At 39.7% G+C, this 21,458-nt stretch overlaps 3 protein-coding genes across 12 annotated transcripts in view; 1 reads left to right on the forward strand and 2 right to left on the reverse strand.

The window, feature by feature from the left end:
• Window positions 1-3,121, reverse strand: part of duox (dual oxidase) — a 44,977-nt gene extending 41,856 nt beyond the window's left edge. Inside the window, exons 1-3 of the mRNA XM_062035796.1 lie at window positions 2,919-3,121; window positions 2,473-2,586; window positions 47-130 (exon numbers count right to left, since the gene is read on the reverse strand). Of these exons, the coding sequence (XP_061891780.1) occupies window positions 47-130; window positions 2,473-2,586; window positions 2,919-3,018 (298 nt within the window). The 5' untranslated portion in view covers window positions 3,019-3,121. The remainder of the gene's footprint in view (window positions 1-46; window positions 131-2,472; window positions 2,587-2,918) is intronic.
• On the forward strand, window positions 12-15,333 carry duox2 (dual oxidase 2). 8 transcript variants are annotated; one of them, XM_062035788.1, is made up of 11 exons: window positions 12-141; window positions 1,622-1,739; window positions 2,860-2,967; window positions 3,071-3,145; window positions 3,212-3,379; window positions 9,476-9,533; window positions 9,620-9,754; window positions 12,973-13,180; window positions 13,246-13,460; window positions 13,534-13,733; window positions 15,085-15,333. In XM_062035788.1, exons 5-11 carry the CDS (start codon window positions 3,233-3,235, stop codon window positions 15,094-15,096), a joined length of 975 nt encoding a protein of 324 aa, XP_061891772.1. In that variant the 5' UTR covers window positions 12-141; window positions 1,622-1,739; window positions 2,860-2,967; window positions 3,071-3,145; window positions 3,212-3,232; the 3' UTR covers window positions 15,097-15,333. The 8 variants fall into 8 exon arrangements, with proteins under 8 accessions (XP_061891772.1, XP_061891779.1, XP_061891773.1 ...); XM_062035795.1 differs by having other exon boundaries at window positions 3,277-3,379; XM_062035789.1 differs by having other exon boundaries at window positions 2,860-2,942; window positions 3,022-3,145.
• The window catches only part of apba2a (amyloid beta (A4) precursor protein-binding, family A, member 2a), a 38,875-nt gene continuing 32,734 nt past the window's right edge, over window positions 15,318-21,458 (reverse strand). For 2 of the 3 annotated variants that reach the window (XM_062035786.1, XM_062035784.1), the window contains exon 12: window positions 15,319-16,019. In XM_062035786.1, coding sequence (XP_061891770.1) covers window positions 15,948-16,019 — 72 coding nt within the window. In that variant the 3' untranslated portion in view covers window positions 15,319-15,947. Of the gene's footprint in view, window positions 16,020-21,458 lie in introns of all 3 variants that reach the window. The other variant, XM_062035785.1, reaches the window with a different exon arrangement.

The following is a 21,458-nucleotide window of genomic DNA, read 5'->3' on the forward strand; positions in this document are numbered from 1 at the left end:
GTGTTTGTGGATCTATTTTATTTTATTTTATTGTATTTATACTCACCCACGGCCCCGCGTTTCGCATACCCTAAACTATTGTACCAGCCGTCGAAGCGAGGGACCTCCCATGGTATTTCGCAAAGTGAACCTGTTGAAATGGTAATGGTTGAGTTTATTTGCAACATGTTTGCGGCAAACAGGACTAGTTTTTGTTTTGATGTTAAACTATGCTTTCTCTGTACGGACTGAAAATTGTTATATGACTGTCTATAACCAGAGGCACAAATTTAAAAAGGCTTCTCAGAGGTCAATAAACATGATGTATTAAGCCTCAAAGAATATATATTTGATAAGTTTCATTCGTAAAAAATGCCGGTGTGTGTGTGTGTGTGTATATACACACATATATATATATATATATATATATATATATATATATATATATATATATATATATATATATATATATATATATATATATATATATATATATATATATATATATATATATATATACACATATATATATATATACACACATATATATATATACATACATATATATATATACACACACATACATATATATATACATACATATATATATATATACATATATATATATATACACACATCTATCATCTATATATACACATCTATCTATACACATACATCCATCTCTATATCTATATATATATATATATACACATACATATATATATATATATATATATATATATATATACACACATCTATCTATATATACACATCTATCTATACACATACATCCATCTCTATATCTATCTATCTATATATATTATATATATATATATATAGAGAGAGAGAAAGAGATAGGAATAGAGATAGCCCTGTGATGAGGTGGCGACTTGTCCAGGGTGTACCCCGCCTTCCGTCCGAATGCAGCAGAGATAGGCTCCAGCACCCCCCGCGACCCCAAAAGGAACAAGCGGTAGAAAATGGATGGATATATATATATATATGTATATATATATAAAATGTAGATTTTGGTCATTTTAATCATTACCGGAACTTCTTTGCCGGACACATTGATTTATTTGCCCATATAGAATAGAATAGAATGCCTTTTTTTGCCACTATACACAGGTACAATGAGATTAAAAGTAACTACAGTATCAGTGCGACAGTCTACAAAATATACAAATCATAGGAAGAAAATAAAAATAAAAATACTGCAAAAAGCTGTAAGGAGCACAGTCCAGTCCTGAGAACGATTTATGTTCAATGTGTCGTTTACAGGAAATAAATATTATACTATATACATATATACAGAAGCATTCAGATTGTGGGTGGAAAGTAAAAAATTGCACACAGAGTGGTGCTAAACTATAAAATCGGTGCCTATGAGAGTTCACCGTGGTTATGGCTTTAGGGAAAAAATTGTTCTTGAGTCTGTTTGTCTTAGACCTGATGACCCTGTAGCGCCTTCCTGAGGGCAGCAGGTCAAACAGGTCAAAGCCAGGGTGGGAGCTGTCCTTGATAATGTTTGTAGCTCTACATGTGTGTTTTCTAATCATGGCAGACTTTGTAATACAGGCAAAGATTACTATTTTTAGACAAATGAGGATTCACCACATTATCTTTTTGAACCTGAATATAGAGAGGATGAACTGCTGGTCAGAGAAGCAAAGCGAGGACAAAGAGATGGTGAAAGAAACATTGCAACAAAAGAGTCAGGACCGGCATGACTTGGCTGGGTTAATGTGGAGCTTGCCAAGGTATGCCGACATAAATGGAGTGCTTCTGCTGCAGTGAGTGGCACACAATATTATTATCGATGCAAAGGCTATTGTATCTGGACACAGCTCAAAGAAACTGCATCACAATGAAAGAGAAACCGTTTGTTTGTGCTAACAAACCCGGGAAGTGGAAGAAACTTTTTTCCACCTATCCAAAATCAACTGGAAAAAAATTAGAAGACACATTTTTTGTTGTGTTTAAAGTAGTGCTGTCAAATGATCATTTTTTTAAAACAGATTAATCATGCTACTGAATGTAGATTAATCATGATTAATCACAGTTTAGTATGCGCTTGCATAGATTAATTTAGATACCCCAATATTTGGACCTAAATGCAATTCTGTTGACAGAATGTTATATAGGAACATTTTTAAATGTTTCACTTGATTGCACTACATTTATTTCTAAACTTGGTAACAGTTTGATCTACAGGGTGTATTGGAGTGAAATTTGCTAGTCAGCCTCCTCACTAATTTTGGCACTGACGCGTGCATTGACCTGATCACTGACCATACAATAGCACATAAGATAAAGGAGCATGTACAGTCAAAGTAAATAGTTTGATTAATCTGCGTGCATACATGATTCATGCGATTACTTTTTGGTGATTAATCGCATGAGTTAGCTCATTATTTTTGACAGCCTTAGTTTAAAATAGTGTACTCTTGTTGCAAACTGCACCTTTTAACTTAGTCAATGGTGTGTACTCACCAACAATGAGCAGCAAGCCAAACACTGCACCAACACTCCAAAAATGCTTACGCAAACCCATTGATGCGGAGATACTCCTGAGCTCAGTCTGGAGCCAAGAGCCGTGGAGAACTTCTGAAAAGTGCAGGTGAAGTGGAGAAAACTGACATTTATTATCAGACTTATCTATGCAAAGCTTTGTTACCTGTACAGCTTGTAAGGATATCCATAAAGAACAGTATAATGTAATCAGATTAAGTTTTATGTTCAAATTTTTTCTATGATTTTAGCTCATATAATGTATTCATTGGTGTTGCAGGAGGCAACATTTAAAGCCTAAGCAGTCTTTTCTCTTTCTGTTATATGACAGGACAGAAAAAAACAATATACCCCCTTATTTGTCCCCAGATTTCCCCAAAAAATATATACAGTATATATTTGATCATGAGAAGAGGAGTCAGGCTTACCAGGTGCAGAGCTTGAAAGTGCAGGTGAGAGATGGTGCGACTGAAGCCAGTAAGTGTCATGCTCCTTATCAGCACCGACGTGTGACCTGGTTTTTCCCATCAGGGATTGTTGTCCACTCTTAGTCACAACTCTTTCCCACTTTTCTCAAAAGCATCCTCTTCCTTGTGCATATGAAAAAGGGGCATGTTTCCTCATGAGTCACACTCAGTCCTCTTCCAAGGTTTAGGTAAGGGTGCTACGATGTGTTGGATTGTTCTTTCCTCATCTACAACTGTGTTAATTGTGTCTGCAGCCACAAGAACCCGGAGCTAAGATGACTTTCTACGATGACATTTACCCTTTCTACCCTCTACAAAGGACCTCCTTCATCTTCAGTAGTCACCTGCTCACTGTCATCGTGTGTTTCCTCGTGCCCACGCTCAGTGTGCTTCTCATCCTGCCTGGAATTCGGGGAAAGTCAGTAAGTGCAACGCCTCACACTAGTACTGCTGTATACCAAGTGCAATCATTTAGTGTGCAATAAGTATGGATGTGCATCGGTGGAAATAGGGGTGTTATCTTTTTTACTCATTTTTAGTTTGTCATTGTTTTATTTATTTACGTTTTACTGTATGTAAAATCTGCAGAGTAACCACATAATTTTTCCACTGTAGGATAAATTAGGTCTATCCTAATGATGGTATGGCCTAAAAACTACAGTATATCGTAGCCTCCTGCGATAATGATATACAGGTATATCAAAATATATATTTGGTATGTACAGTAAATTATAATAGAACTATTTCTATACATGTTACAAAAGCTCCTAATTTGGCTACAGATGTATGCAGTAACATATAGCTTAATTTCTAGTTTTATTTTTTTCAAAGCAATTATTATTATAATCTACTTGCTAATTCACTGTTAATATCTTATTATTTTCTGTTATAACTTGGTTCCGTCTACACTACTGTTAAAATGTAATAAACTATTATTCTTCTGCTGTTTGGATACTTTACATTAATTTTGGGCAATACAAAAAATGTGGGTATTGATCCAATACCAAGTAGTTACAGGGGCAGTATTGGCCATACCAATACTGATACTGATACTTAAAATGTTCGATTTAAACTATAATCATACAAAAACACAGTATGGCGTAGTCACAATATCAATCAAATATTACAATTATTTCTTACAAGATACCTTTAAGATACCCTGATTAAAATTATATGTTTTCTGCCCTTAAAGGGAAACTGCACTTTTTGGGGAATTTTGCATTCACAATCAATATAAGAGACAAAAACACACATGTTTTTTTATTTTATTTTTTTTAGGTTTCTATATTAAAAACAAACAAAAAACGCTCGCAAGGTGCGGCCAACATCGCAGTAATAGGAGTCACCTTTGTTGCCTTCAAAGTGTCAGGAAATGGTGGTGATGAACCCCAAGATGCAGAGATGGCAGGCTTGGTGCAGGAAAACATGATTTTAATGTCCAAAAAATGCAAGGAAAACACGAACCAGAAACCAGGAAACAGGCAAACTAAAGACAGCACACAGGAACCAGGAACCAGGAACCAGGAAGAACTGGAGACAGCAAACATTCGAAAGCGTTCAGTATACAGGAACAGTCCACAGCTAGTAATACTCCAGCACTGACTGGAGGGAGAGGCAGGTATAAATAGGAGCCTGATTGGCAATTGCCACCAGGTTTGCCAGATTGCCAATCCGGTACAGGTGAGGGAAACAAGCGCTCAGGGAGACATGAAGGAAAAGGAACCAAAATAAGAGCGCTGACAGGAAATAAAACAAACACAGAGAAAAAAACAAAACATAACCAAGCTGTCAGTGAGAATACTGACACAAAGCCGTCTAAAAAACTTTAAAACCCTCCATCAAAATGTTTATTTAAATATATACATATAAATGCCGGTGTGTGTATGTATATAAATATATATAAAATGTAGTGTAGTAACAGACACATTTATAGAAATATGTAATTTGTACAATATTACTATTTTGGTCATTTTAATCATTACCGGACCTTCTTTCCCGGGCACATTGATTTCTTTGCCCATATCAACTCAATTCCTACTTCCGTCAATAAACGTGAGTTTTCTGATCATGGCAGACATTGTAATATACGCAAAGACGACTACTTTTGGACAAATGAGGATTCACCACATTATCTTTTTGAACCTGAATATACAGAGGATGAACTGCCGGTTATAGAAGCGAAGCGAGCACGAAGAGATAGTGAAAGAAACGTTGCAACAAAAGAGTCAGGACCGGCATGACTTGGCTGGGTTAATGTGGAGCTTGCCAAGGTATGCCGACATAAATGGAGTGCTTCTGCCGCAGTGAGCGGCACACAATATTATTATCGATGCAAAGGCTATTGTATCTGGACACAGCTCAAAGAAACTGCATCACAATGAAAGACAAACTGTTTGTGCTATCAAACCCTGCAGTGGAAGAAACTTTTTTCCACCTACCCAAAATCAACTGGAAAAAATGTCCCCAGCCAGCTGGACCAAATAAACAACCAATACGCCCCTGTAATAGTGATACATGCAGCACATTGTGCTTGAAATTACAACTGTATCGTATTGCGTTGTGCATTATAAACTCAAAAGCGATTCAGCTGCTGATACAGAAGCTAACTTTTCTCTTGCTAATGCCGTAGCACTGTGGGTGTCTCTGTGAGCAAGGCGATGTGTTAGTACGCTAGAAAAACAGTTCCTCAATGTTCGTCCTTACAATTACAATGTCACTACAGCTTGGTTATCATACAGGTTACGGAATGTAAATGAAGTATTGTCTAGAGGCAGACTGGATGGCTCCCATTACCAAAACGAGCCAATTATGTAAATACCTATGTGTTCTTGTGTCTCATAAGGATTCTTAATGATCGACACAATTCTAAAATAAAGTGCAGTTTCCCTTTAAAGCAGGGGTAGGGAACCTATGGCTCTAGAGCAGACCTGGGCATTGTACGGCCCGCGGGCCGCATCCGGCCCTTTGCGCATCCCTGTCCGGCCCGCGTGAGGCCAATCATAAATTACAAAATAAATTTAAAAAAGTATCTATGTCGAGTGTGCAATACAACGGTGCTGCTTTTGTTTTGAAAAGCGTTATTTGTATTACTTCCGTGTGGACGTATGCGCGTGTGCGATTGTGAGTGAATTGAACGGCGCAATCACAAATTACAAAATAAAGTTTAAAAAACATCTATGTCGTGCGCGCAATACAACTGTGCTGCTTTTATTTTGAAATGTGTTATTTATGCCGTATGTCCGGGGGGAACCGGTGAGTGAAGGTGCATAGAGACAAGTGATGAGACGCTAAAAAAAGAAAAGTTGATGAGGAATGGCGTGTTTCCAACAAGACATTGACTGCCAAGTATTTCTTTACATAAATTAATAGTAAAGCCGTGTGCTTAATGTGTGGTACACAGGTTGCTGTGTTTAAATATCATTTTAATCGCCACTACACGAAGAAACACGAGGGAAAATACCGGGATGTGTCTGATGAAGCGCGCGCAAGGGAGGCTGATGCGTTGATGGTAAAACTGCAAACCCAACAAGGACTTTGTGCCATATTTCACACCCCCAGAGATGCAGCCGTCAGGACAAGTTTCGTCATTTCTCACAAAAGCGCCAGAAAAAGTAAGGCGTTTTCTGACGGAGAGTTTATTAAGGAGTGCTTATTGGACTTTGTTGCGCTGATAATGCCCGGAGACTTTGACTGTTTTTCGCTAACTTTGGATGAGAGCTCTGATGCAGTCAATTAAAGAGACAACCACAGGTAATGACTTGTTCACAGAGGTAAATGCGTGTTGGGACAAGCTGGCAGGTGTGACAATCCAATCCACTTTATTTATATAGCACATTTAAACAACAAAATGTTTCCAAAGTGCTGCACAACAATATTACAAACAATATTCAAATATTATCCTTAGCTCCACCAATGACTGAATAAAAAGAAAAAACAATTACATATAAAACCAATATAAAAAACAATATAAAATAAATATGATTAAAAACTATTTTTAACAACAGATGGTTGTCCAAATCTGATGGGGAAAAATGTTGGATAATGCAGGATAAAGTGACCATCAAAAGCAATCTGCTTTTGTATAAAGTTAAGTTAGGTTAAATTAAATTATTATTATTATTATTAATTATTACTATTATTATCATCATTATTATTTATCGTACGGTATATCAAAAATAATATTGAGCAAAATTTAATTGAAATATTGTCGTGTGGCCCTCCAGCAGTGCTCGGGTTGCTTATGCGGCCCCCGGTGAAAATTAATTGCCCACCCCTGCTCTAGAGCCAGATGTGGCTCTTTTGATGACTGCATCTGGCTCTCAGATAAATCTTAGCTGACATTACTTAACAGGATAAGTACTGAATAATTCCGCTGGTAATGACAGTGTTAAAAATAACGTTCAAAATATAAAACATTCTCATGCATTTTAATCCATCCATCCGTTTTCTACCGCACCTGTTCAAGAAGTCGCATTAATGGTAAGAAGTATTTTATTTATTATTGGTTAGCTTCAGAATAACAATGTTATTAAAAAGAATGAGAGACTTATTATACCCTAAAAATGTTGGTCTTACTTAAAAACACATGCATTTCGTTGTATTCAGTGTTAAAAAAAATATTTTATGGCTCTCACGGAAATACATTTTAAAATATTTGGCTTTCATGGCTCTCTCAGCCAAAAAGGTTCCCGACCCCTGCTTTAAAGCCTCCTGTCTCCAGGGACTTATTTCCTGAGTTTGTAAAGGATAACAAAAATGACAGAAGATGTTTTTGATAATAAAAAATATCGATCTTACCAATGTGGTATCGACCAAATTGTCATGATTTGTCATGACAGGTTTGGACTTTGCTTACTGTATTTATGTTCCTTTGTTTTGTTTTGTTTAGTTTTCTTTGCGCTCAATTTCAGCTTCACTTAGTGTCCCCTTTTGCTAGCTATTCTCCAGCCCAGCTGGTTTCCTCACTTGTCCCTGATTGGCAATCAGGAAACACCTGTTCCCTTGTGGAAAATCAGGATGCTTTATAGGCAAGCCCCTGGATGGGGCTGGTTCGATGTTTTTGCTTTGTGAATAGAACCACCATGCAATATAGCTTTCCCCATGCTTGTATCTGTTTTTGCCTTTTTGTGCACTTCCCTGTTGCACTACATTTTTCTGTTATTAAATACTTTTTACCTGCACTTCTCCTGCCGTCTTCGCATTCTCGGATCAAGACCAACACTACCGTGACGCATTTCAACCTTTGCTACACCGGAATACAACACAAATATTGATATTTTACTTGGTATCATTACTGTCAATATTTTTATTGATGTGCCCACCTTTGTTTGAATTATTTTTTATCATCCTACAGTGTGTAGTGTAGCATATTTAGCTATTCCTCGTTCTCCAGTAATGATACTTGTAAGAACCAGTTTATTTGCCGCCATAGAGGCGAGGATTGCTGACTTAGAAGTGGCTTTGCACTGTGGAGGGTCATTGGCTGCCAGCTAGAATGCTACATTGCGTTGAGTATGCGTTTGTTCACGTATCACGGTCATCAACATGCATTATCACGATATAACGATAGAATTAAAAGCCCCATCATCGGCCAAATTTATATTATTTATATTGCTTATCGTCTATATCACGCACCACTAGTCTATCCTAGTCTAAAATAACAATATTGTTATTTTTTAACATACACTGTAAACAGTTATACCAGGATTTCACAACATTTAACCTTATTTTTGATAATAAAATACTGTAATCTAAATTTACTGTAAAATTACAAAAAATGACTGGGAAAAATAAGACATCCTTTTATTTCACAGCAATGAACTGTTATTGCACAGTAAAATACTGTAATATCCTCTGTAATATCACAACAAATTACTGTATATAGAAACTGATTTGTCTCGTAAAAGGGTCATATTTGGATTTTTTTTTTCTAAATTTAAAACACTTCCTTGTGGTCTACATAACATGTAAAGATGGTTCTTTGGTCCAAATTTTGCACAGATTATGTGTTACAGACAGTCTTCAAACCATTTTCTGACCAGATGCACCTTATTTACGCGCCTCCACTGTGACTACGCCTTCACCCCGGTAGGCATGTTGTCGTTTTTAGCGCTTACTGAGGCATACAAGTTCCAACTATACGCTACTTTGTATTAGAAATGTCAACAACCGAGGATGCATGTGCATGTACGAGCCAGTCTGCCCCACAACAAGAGGATGGAGAAAAAGAAGAAACTTGTTGACTATAACGTCGGACTATGACAGACTCGCGCAAAGATCTTAAGGGGTTCCGTAGACTACGTTACACACATTTTTACAGTATGCTGTTATATACTGAGAGTGTAATTAACGATAAAAATACATTTGTGAAATTACAACAAATAGTTGTAAAGATATATTTCACAGTAAATTACTGATAATGTTACTGTGAAAGTAATGCAATTATTAGCTAGTAATTTGCTGGAAGTTTACTGTGCACATTTTTACAGTCTAACCTATGCTTTCTCTTTTTTAATCAGAGGCTTTTCTGGATGCTGAGGATCATTTTGAGCTTGTTTGTAGGTGCTGTAATTGTGGGTAAGTGTATAAATATTTTTCATTAAAAGCTCACTTTTACACACTCACATCTCATCGACAGCACTTCTCCCTCCTTTTCTCTGCAGCACTCAACTTTACTGACAACTGGGCTGAGGCCCGGATGACCACAAATGCCACCTACAAGTCTTTCAGCAATGCAGTGGTTCATGCGGAGATTGGCTTACATGTCGGACTGTACGGCATTAATGTTACACTAAAAGGTAAGTCAAAGCTTCCGCAATTATTAGTCATATGTCACTGTGTCACAGTTAGCGTCTAGCACGCTAGTTGCTAGACGCTAGGTAATAGCAGCGCTGTATTATATTATTTGAATATCTAAGTATTGCACAACAACAAGGTACCTTTAGGACCAGTTTATAACATGTTATACCCCCTACTCACTGAACCATGCAGATTTGATATAAAAACATTTAAAAAAATTATATTACTGTATTTATTTTAGCATTTCGATAGCTAGCGATCCATGCTCTAGTTGCCTGGTAGTGATTTCCGCACCAGTTACCAGCTACTGATTAGCGGTGCAAGCTGCCGGCTAGCAATTAGTGCTATTGTTGCGATAAGCATGCCTGTTACCAGCTAGCCAATAATGAGCTAGCTGTCAACTCGCTATCAGCGGCGCTATACTATATTGTCCTGGTCATGACGTTAAAGTGCATCCGGCAGTGGAGGCTCCTCTATGGGGTCTTGGGGCACTAGGAGGTTAACCCCTACTGTCACCCCAGGTGGCCCTTGGCAAAGGCCTAATACCTGACTGCCCCCTAGCCAGGGATACGGTGAAGACCTCAACGGCTGAGCAGGCGGAAGAGGGTAGATTTAAGAACTACCACAACGGCTGCGATGGCGGATGAAGGCTGCCGCAGAAAAGGGTCCCCAGTCGTCTTGGACTCCATGCCACTGGATCCTGACTCGATTCTGTCAAGGATCGTGTGGTGACTGTCTGCGCACCAGTCTCCCCACGTTAAACAAAGTCACGCACAGGCATCCTCCATAAAGGGATACCCCCCTACCAGGAGGATTGTCATACTCGTTCGAGTGACCGCCGATGATGATATTATTTGAAAATCTTGGTATTGCACAATAACAAGGTACCTGTAGGACTAGTTTAATTTAAAACACAATTTTATACACCCTACCCCAGACCTGGACATTCTGCGGCCCGCGGGCCACATCCGGCCCTTTGTGCGTCCCTGTCCGGCCCGCGTGAGGCCAATCATAAATTACAAAATACATTTTAAAAATTATGTATGTCGAGTGTGCAATACAACGGTGCTGCTTTTGTTTTGAAAAGCGTTATTTGTATTACATCCCTGTGGACGTATGCACGTGAGTGAATGTGAACAGCAGCAATCACAAATGACAAAATAAAGTTTAAAAAACATTATGTCGTACGCGCAATACAACTGTGCTGTTTTTATTTTGAAAAGTGTTATTTATGGACGTATGTCCGGGTGTAACCTGTGAGTGAAGGTGCACAGCGACAAGTGATGCACGGTTTACCCCCGAGACGCTAAAAAGAGAAAAGTTGATGACGAATGCCGTGTTTTCAACAAGACATGGACAGCCAAGTATTTATTTACAGAAATTAAAGGTAAAGCCGTGTGCTTAATTTGTGGTACAAAGGTTGCTGTGTTTAAAGAATATAATTTGGATCGCCACTACATGACGAAGCACGAGGAAAAGTTTCTGATGAAGAGCGTGCAAGGGAGGCTGATGCGTTGATAGTAAAACTGCAAACCCAACAAGGACTTTTTGCCAAATTTCACACCACCAGAGATGCAGCTGTCAGGACAAGTTTCTTCATTTCTCACAAAATCGCCAGAAAAAGTAAGGCGTTTTCTAACGGAGAGTTTATTAAGGAGTGCTTATTGGACTCTGTTGCGCTGATATGCTCGGAAACTTGATAGAGATAAGATAGCTAGCGAATACCACTTTAGTTGCCTGGTAGCAATTACCGCGCCAGCTGCCAGCGAGCAATTTGCGCTGAAAGCTGCCAGCTAGCGATTAGCGATCTAGTTGCCTGGTAGCGATTACTGCATCAGTTGCCAGCTAGGGGTCATCTAGGGATTAGAGCACCAGTTGTGATTAAGCAATTAGTGCGTTCGTTGCCAGCTAGCGATTAGATCACCAGTTGTCAGCTAGTGATTAGCGCACCGATTATCAGCTCACAATTAGAGCACCAGTTGTCAGCAAGTAATTAGCACTGTAGTTACAAACTAGCGATTAGAGCACCAGTCAGCTAACAAGAGCATACATTGCCAGCAAGCGATTAGCGCACACATTGTCAGCTAGCAATTTTAGCACCAGTTGTCAGCTAGTGATTAGCGCACCAATTATCAGCTCACAATTAGAGCACCAGTTGTCAGCAAGTAATTAGCACTGTAGTTACAAACTAGCGATTAGCGCACCAGTCAGCTAACAACAAGAGCATACATTGCCAGCAAGAGATTAGCACAAAAGTTGCCAGCTAGCAATTCGAGCACCAGTTGTCAGCCAGCGATTAGAGTACCAGTGGTCAGCTATCTATTGCAGCGGCGCAATACTACTGTATATTATTTCGGGTTTGGTGGCCACGGATGAAGCACTGGCTGTCCAAAGTCGGGACCCGGGGTGGACCGCTTGTCTGTGCATCGGTTGGGGACGTCTCTGCGCTGCTGACCTGTCTCCGCTCGGGATGGTCTCCTGCTGGCCCCACTATGGACTGGACTCTCACTATTATGTTAGATCCACTATGGACTGGACTCTCACAATATTATAATAATAATAATAATAATACTTGGGATTTATATAGCGCTTTTCTAAGTATCCAAAGTCGCTTTACATGTAGAACCCATCATCTATTCACACCTGGTGGTGGTAAGCTACTTTCATAGCCACAGCTGCCCTGGGGTAGACTGACGGAAGCGTGGCTGCAATTTGCGCCAACGGCCCCTCCGACCACCACCCAGCATTCATCATTCAATTCACCGGTGTGAGTGGCACCGGGGGCAAGGGTGAAGTGTCCCGCCCAAGGACACAACGGAAGCGATTTTTTTTTTTTTTTGGATGGTAAGAGGCGGGGAGCGAACCTGCAACCCTCAGGTTTCTGGCACGGTTGCTCTACCCACTCGACGTCCATTGCATCGGTCGCCCAGGGGGGGTCCCCACATCTGCGGTCCCCTCCAAGGTTTCTCATTGTCCCATTGGGTTGAGTTTTTCCTTGCCCTGATGTGGGATCCGAGCCGAGGATGTCGTTGTGGTTTGTGCAGCCCTTTGAGACACTCGTGGTTTAGGGCTATATAAGTAAACATTGATTGATTGATTGATTATTTGAATATCTTAGTATCTCACAAGGTAATCTGTTGGAAGATTACATTACAAGCTACATCACTGTCAATCATAGCAGTGGCCATGATGCAAACATGAACATTTGCCTCTGCAGGGAATCCTGTCGTCCAGTTCAATGAGACAATTGACTACAACGAGATGTTTACCTGGCGTGACGACATTGAGGAGGAGTACGAGGAAGCCTTGCAGAAAGGTCTACCTAACCCCATTCTGTACATTGCAGAGAAGTTCACTCTGCGCAGCCCGTGCGGCCTCATTTTCCTTTACAGACAGTCAGGACGATACGCGTCTGCCACGCTCTGGTAAATAATAGTTGATGAGTAAGTTGATCATCATGTCGCAGAAATGAACTGAACACTCCCACCAGGACTGCGTTTTGCTGTTGGATGCTGGCCAACATCCTTTTCTCAATGCCGGTCATTTTGTATGCCGGCTACATGATGTTGGCTACAGCCACCTTCATCTTCACCTCCATGGCCGCCTTCAGCGCAATCACGCTTGCACCACAGTGTGTTTTCTCCATCGGAACAGCCTCCTTTGAAACTCAATACAGCCTTTCTTTCTGGCTTGCTCTCGCCACCGGTAAGTGTTAAAGCCCCTTTCTTGCATTCTTCACGAGACTTGTTGGATTTGTACTACCTCAACTACTTTGCAGGTTTGCTGTGCGCCGTCATCGGGCTTCTGGTGGTGATACTGAGCTTCATGTTGCCTGAGAAGATGAAAGAGGCTTTCAGCGATTGTGTTGACAGTTGTGAAGATGAAGACATTTCTAATGGGGAGACTTATCTAAATCCAGCCTTCATTGATGAAATAACGGTTTTACCACACTCATCCACAAGGGTCACCGAGGTCAGTGTAAGTGCTTCATCATTTAAATTGTGCTAATTAAGTTGAACTTGATGTGGTTAATTAAACCATAAAAAAACATACTGTAATTCAAAGGTCCTCATTTACTAAGACCTGCTAAATATAGAGGCAAAACAACATTTTAGTCTTGATAAATCACATTGCGAGCGCTAAATGATTATATTTGCATCTTCTTCGCTTGGTATTGTGAGCGTTCTGATATATTTATCATATATTCTGCATATTCATGAAGACAAAAGCTAAATTAATTGCAGTCCTTATTTTATACAATAAACTGGTGTACCTGACTACCAATAGATGGGGCCCCACGTAACCAGTGGTACTCGTATTGCAGTTTGAGAGTCAATATTTGTACTGTACTGAACAGTGTTTGCTATACAATGGAAACTCCTTAATCATCAAGTTGTGGTCCACCATGTTCCTCTGATTACTTAAGTGGCCTTGTGGTTAGAGTGTCCACCCTGAGACTGGAAGGTTGTGAGTTCAAACTCAGAGTCATACCAAAGACTATAAAAATGGGACCCATTGCCTCTCTGCTTGGCACTCAGCATCAAGGGTTAGAATTGGGGGTTAAATCACCAAATGATTCCCGAGCGCGGCGCACGCTGCTGCTCACTGCTCCCCTCACCTCCCAGGGGGTGAACATGGGGATGGGTCAAATGCAGAGGACACATTTCACCACATCCAGTGTGTGTGTGACAATCGTTGGCACTTTAACTTTTTTTAACTTTAACACACATGGCAGTGACTTCCTGTTTGCCACTAGACCATATGTGCATGTATAAAAGCTTTATTGTCATTGTATTAAAGACATGCAGCACAATTACTGGAGCAGCTACATTAGATAAGAATATCAAATATATGAAAACAGAAAAATATGCACAAGCTGGGATAGGCTCCAGCAACCCCCGAGACCCTGTGGGGGACAAGCGGTAGAAAATGGATGGATGGGTGGATGGTTGAAAAAAACTGACATATTTTCACAAATTTTTTATCGGCCATTCTCCTTATTTCTTTGGCGAAAGTCACAAGTATGTGCACTAATGGCCGGTTTCGATTACGGTTATGTTGACAACCACATACAGTATGTTGACGTCACCATCAGTCAAATCCAAAGGGCTTTGACATAAACAGGTTGCACTATAATAGCTCCCTTGCTCATGTAACTAAAACATTAAAAATGTGTTTCATTGTTTACTACTGTAAACTATAACCACAATAAGAAACATTATTTAGCCAGTGTACTGTATTGTATACCATCATCACTGAATATATTGTGCCGGTGTAAATAATAATTAGTACAGTAATTGACTTGATATCTTTTGTTTTTTTCTTTCAGGGTCATATATGAGTCCCTCTCTGGTCAATACTTGAAGATCTGAATGAGTTACAGAGGCATTGTTTATTATTCATATTTGTATGTTTTGTGTGATTAGGCGTACTGGTAATCACAATATTTTGTATGGGATCCATACACTGTAGTGTAAATGAACACATATTTATTATAACTAGTCTGACATTGACCTACATTATTATTTTTACTGGACTTTCTGTAGGGCAAAATGTTAAAATAAAAGTCAACAACAATCAGTAAGCAGTGAGATTGTATTATTTGTGTTACACCAATACATTCATTCTTTCATGTACATGTTGATACATTCTTGTACGCTCTGGTAAAGGTTATGATCTTGTGTACTGCATTTAAAATGAAGCGATGTCTTTGGCCTTCAGCATCTCTGTCATACGCACACGTTGAGTGACTTTATACAGTGTGATACATAACTTGCTTTTAATACGTACCGTAATAGAACATCACCAATGCCCTGGTCAGTAACACTTAATTATAACATGCATATACTGTTAAGAGTAATATGGCCTTTCTAATCCAGTCCTTGAGGAATCCAGAGTATTTACAGTAGAAGTACATAGAAGCTATAAAAATGACTAACTAAAATATAAATGCACTTATTATATCTCCTCATAAGAAAATAAAAGTGACCATAAAGCTAGTTCTCTTCCAAACACACACACACGCACACACAGCACAACAGGCCGAGTATCCACATTGTAAGGCCATTATGAATCATGTACAGTCAACATTAAACCTGAAAATGAGAACTGGATGTTCTTTACAGCATTGCAACAGAATGACATTGAAATGATAGAAAAATAAAACTTTGCTCATTACTAATCAATGTCTTATCAGATGTAAGAAGGCGTCTCTTGTCCGGTGAGCAGTCTGAACATCACAGCAGGCATCGTCTTCATGTTGATCTAGACAATACAGTAACGACTTCATTTGTGTGGAGACAGTGTATCACTTTACTCTACACATACTTTAAGACGCTAGACAATGTTAATGACAAAAAGGAGGATTTCAGAGATTGATAAAATGTTTAATATCAATAAATATGATATTTACTGTATTTTCCGGACCATAGGGCGCACCGGATTATAAGGCGCACTGCCGATGAGCGGGTCTAGTCAGGTCTATTTTCATACAAAAGGTGCACCGCATTATAGGGCGCATTAAAGGGGTAATTTTTTTTTTTTTTTTATGAATGTAAAACACTTCCTTGTGATCTACATAACATGTAATGGTGTTTTTTTGGTCAAAATGTTGCATAGATGATGTTTTACAGATCATATTCAAGCCGCTTTCTGACAGTCACTTCAGGATGTGCCGTTTTGTGGGCAGTCTTTTTTACGTGGTTCACCTTCGGCAGCGTCTTCTCCCCGTCATCTTTGTTGTAGCAGTGTAGCGTGCAAGGACGGGAGTGGAAGACGTGTCAAAAGATGGAGCTAACTGTTTTAATGACATTCAGACTTTACTTCAATCAATAACGGAGCAGCATCTCCTCATCCGTGGCTCACTAGTGCAATAACAACGCCAGAAATGTGTCCCGTGAAAAACCGTCCGACCGGAACTCTAATAACTAAATTTCCTTGGGTGAATAATGTAAACTCACTACACCGGTATGTTTTAGCGCTTTCATGGCGAGTTTACTGACAGATATAATAAGAACTTTCCACTACTTTATATTAGAAATGGCAACATTGGAGGATGAATGTCATATAACAAGAAGACAGAGAAAAAGAAGAAGCTTATCGACTACGGCGTCGGCAGGGACTACGAAGGCAGACGCGCACAAATTTTCAGGATTTATGCAGATCCCAAATACAGATCAGCGGATACCAGAAGGTAAGAAAAGTTGCTTTTGCATAATATTGCGAAACAAAACGCCAGATAATATGTCTTACCTTATACACACACCATAATAATACTTGTATGTTGAAGCACAGTACAATCCATCAAGCGGTGCGGCTTCATAGCTTACCAAGTCGTACTAAAACATTTTGATAGATGTTTTAGAACTGTGTGTAATGTTCTATATTTTCAATGGAACATATAACATTTTGGTGTTGTTTTCTTGAGTCATATGGCAGTCTACACGTATCTCTTATGTGTGTCTGCCATCATATTGCAGTCTACACGTATCTCTTATGTGTGACTGCCATCTACTGGTCACACTTATTACACCATGTACCAAATAAAATAGCTTCAAGGTCGGTTAGCACATCCAAAATTATTCTGTACATTAGGTGCACCAGGTTATAAGGCGCACTGTCGAGTTTTGAGACAATGAAAGGATTTTAAGTGTGCCTTATAGTCCGAAAAATACAGTATTTCAATTACTCAGAATCTTGTTAAATGATCACTCATTTGGGAAGCAGCTTTGTGTCTCACCAGATAGTTTTGTTTCCCTCTTTGTTCTGTCTAATATTTCATATTAAATATGACACTTTTCCTCTTTTATAAGTGGATTTTCCGAACTTTTATCATTCATCCATACCTCCTATAGCAGGATTTTAATCACTGGTGATTATTTTAGTTTACATGTGATGACTGATTTTAAGCAGCACATCCCACAGCCAACTCGCAACAGACGACACACTCTGGACTTGGTCATAAGCCATGGTCTCTTCGTTGGGGTGTCCCCTGTTGCTGTCTGACCACTATTGTGTGTTTTTAATATCACCAGTCTTAACCGGCAGTGAGGAAACACTACCTATCTTCTGAAGTGGCTGCCAATTGTATTGATATTTTACTGAACGCTCCGGCTGGAATTTTACCAGCATCATGTGACAATATTGTTGATCATTTTAACAGTAAACTAAAATCAACTCTGGACTCAGTAGCTCCACTTTTAACAAAAATCAATCAAAACAAAACCCTACACCCTGTGGAGAAACAACAAGGAATTATGTTGACTAAAAAGAAATTGCAGAAGTGCAGAGAGGAGATCGAGGAAATCAAAATGAACCATACATTATCAGATTTTACATCAACAACTCAATATCTACAAACAGTCTAGAATTCACATAACTCCCAACTCACCACGGACCATAACAGCAACCCCCGGTTACTCGTCTCCACTTTTGCTAATTTAACAAGGACACATTTGAATCAAACTTTTTAAACACCATCTGACACCCTTTGCGATGACTTTGCAAACAACTTCAGAACTATCCATACACTTGGGTAAAACGCAATCCATCCTATTTGGGTCCCACATCAACATTAAGAAAGTCAATGACTTCACTATAAAAGTGGGTGACATTGTTATCACCAGGAAAGATGAGGTCACCTACCTAGGTTCCATTCTAGAGGCTAATCTTTCCTGTGATAAAATGGCAACCAAGGTAATCAAAAAGGTCAACCAACGAACGAGATTTCTCTATAGAATCTCCTCTCTGGTCAACAAAAGCACCATGAAGATTCTAGCGGGAATGTCCAAAACCCTAAAATCTAGACTCCAAACATCCCAGAACAAGCTAGTCAGGTTACTTCTAGACCTCCACCCCAGATCACACCTCACTCCTACCCACTTCTCCAAAGTGGGCTGGCTCAGGGTGGAGGACAGAGTAAAACAACTTGTGCTGAGCCTAGTCTATAAAATCCGCTACACCTCCTTGATACCGAAGTACATGTCAAACTACTTCCTTAACGTAAATGACCGCCATAACCACAACACCAGGGGGAGCTCCACTAACCACGTTAAACCCAGATTCCGATCTAACAAAGGTCTTAACTCATTCTCTTTCTTTGCCACATCAATGTGGAATGCACTCCCAACAGGTGTAAAAGAAAGGGCATCTCTATCCTCCTTCAAAACCGCACTAAAACAACACCTCCAGGCAACTTCAACCCTAAACTAACACCCTCCCCTCCCTTCCACAACATAACTCTTCGGATTGTAAATAATCAAATGAAAATAATCAAGTGTAAATAATCAAATGTAGACACTTTTTCGTATACTTTCTGATCTCTCTCTCTGTGTCCACTACCTGCTGTACATATCCTACCAACCGAATGGCCTTGAGGAACAGGCTGTTTGAAAACACTCCCCTGAGGACTCCTCAAAGATGGACGCTTTTGACCTTTCCCTTTTTTTTCAAAAGCACCTGGGTCGGACTCTTGAACTCTTGAACTCTTGGGGCCGGCCTCGGCCCATAAAGACAATTCCAACATCTCACCCAAGTTAATTGGGCATACATGCACGCACACACCCCTCCCCAAATCAACGCCTTCACCACTGCTTAATTCCTCCGGGGTTGTGGGGGCTGAGTAGCGCTAAACAGCAGCTGCCGGCCTCCAAAGTCCTGTTGGATGACTCTGTTGCGAGTTGTTGTGATTACATGTACCATGTTTATGTGTGCCATGCTATGTGAGGTTTTTTCCTCGGACTCAGTCTGGACCATTCCTGAGGGTCCAGCCTCAGACTGATATTTTTTTTACTCTCCCCCCCTTCCCCAATGTCACCTTTTTCCCACCTTTTTAAGGAGCGCCCTAAGTGGCTGATCCGTTGGCGGTCCCGTCTTGTCTCCCTGTAACGTATGTCTGCTCTTAGCGGGATTGTGCCGAAAATGTAATTTCAGTTCTTATGTGTCTTGTACATGTTAAGAATGGACAAATAAAGCTCTGAATCTGAATCTGAAAGTCAGTCCTACACTGCTCCAATGTCAATTTCTCTGATGATGCAATTGTTGATGACCGAAGTGTTGATACCAACCAATCCTAAACCCCCCGCCCCTCCATACCCTACACCCCGGATTGTAAATAATGTAAATAATTCAATGTATATACTCTGATGATTATCTTGTGTGATGACTGTATTATGAAAATAGTATATATCTGTATCATGAATCAATTTAAGTGGACCCCGACTTAAACAAGTTGAAAAACTTATTCGGGTGTTACCATTTAGTGGTCAATTGTACGGAATATGTACTGTACTGTGCAATCTACTAATAAAAGTTTCAATCAATCAATCAATCAAGATCAAGGACATCAGATCTGATCTCCAAACACAACTAGTTTTATCTTTTAACACACCTGATCTGTTGTCCTTGCCTGAGAAAACACTGGAGAGTTTCGTCCTTGTTGATGCAAGGACACTTGAGCAAGTTTTCTTCTAAATCCAACAACATGCCTTTTAAATCCGATTCCCACATCACTTTATGAATCACTTTATGGATTCTTTGAGGAACAGCTTTTAACTATTATTAACTATTCTCTTCAGACATGGGTCTTTCCTGCCGCTTCTGAAGCTGAAGAAGAGCAGCTTCGACCCAAATGTTTTTAATAACTACCAACCTGTATCCAAACTACAGTTCTTGAGTAAAACTTTAGAATAACATTTTTTTAACCAAGTCAATAACTTTTTAAATAGAAATAACATTTTCGAAACAGTCTGGTTTTAGGATGAACCACAGTACTGAGATAGCACTTTTAAAAATGTTAAATGGTATCAGATGGAAAATAGATAATACAAATCTCACAGTGTTAGTTCTGCTGGATCTAAGCACTGCTTTTGATACAGTAGAGTGTAGACCATCACATAAATAGACCTAAAAAACTGGTAGGCCTATCTGGTCCTGTTTTTAACTGGTTTCGATCTTACCTCACATACAGATGTTTTTATGTATGAATGGATGCATGTTCCTCAGGAACCCATGAGTTAAGAAGTGGGGTCCCTCAAGGCACCTACTCAGTGGCCTAGTGGTTAGAGTGTCCGCCCTGAGATCGGTAGGTTGTGAGTTCAAACCCCGGCCGAGTCATACCAAAGACTATAAAAATGGGACCCATTACCTCCCTGCTTGGCACTCAGCATCAAGGGTTGGAATTGGGGGTTAAATCACCAAAAATTATTCCCGGGCGCGGCCCGCTGCTGCCCACTGCTCCCCTCACCCCCCAGGGGGTGAACAAGGGGATGGGTCAAATGCAGAGGACAAATTTCACCACACCTAGTGTGTGTGAGACAATCATTGGTACTTTAACTTAACTTTAACTCAATTTTAGGTCCCATTCTTTTTAATCTCTATATGCTCCCTCTTGGGGATGTAGTCAGGAGACACGGCATCGGTTTCCGCAGTTACACTGATGATACACAGTTGTACATTGCCGTGTCTCCTGATGACACATGACCAATAGATCTCCTTTTCAACTGCATTGTAGACATCAAGTCATGGAGGGCAGTGACTAAAACAGAGGTTTTAGTTATAGGCTCTGAAGACCAGAATAGACACTTTTACCATAATTACAAGATTTTAAACCAACAAAGTCTATAAAAAAATGTGGGTGTGATTTTTGATTTTGAGCTAACTTTTATCCCGCATAATAAAAATATTACAAACATAGGTCAATGTAGC

This window comes from Entelurus aequoreus, linkage group LG24 (assembly GCF_033978785.1).
Source record: "Entelurus aequoreus isolate RoL-2023_Sb linkage group LG24, RoL_Eaeq_v1.1, whole genome shotgun sequence".
Taxonomy (NCBI): Eukaryota; Metazoa; Chordata; class Actinopteri; order Syngnathiformes; family Syngnathidae; genus Entelurus; species Entelurus aequoreus.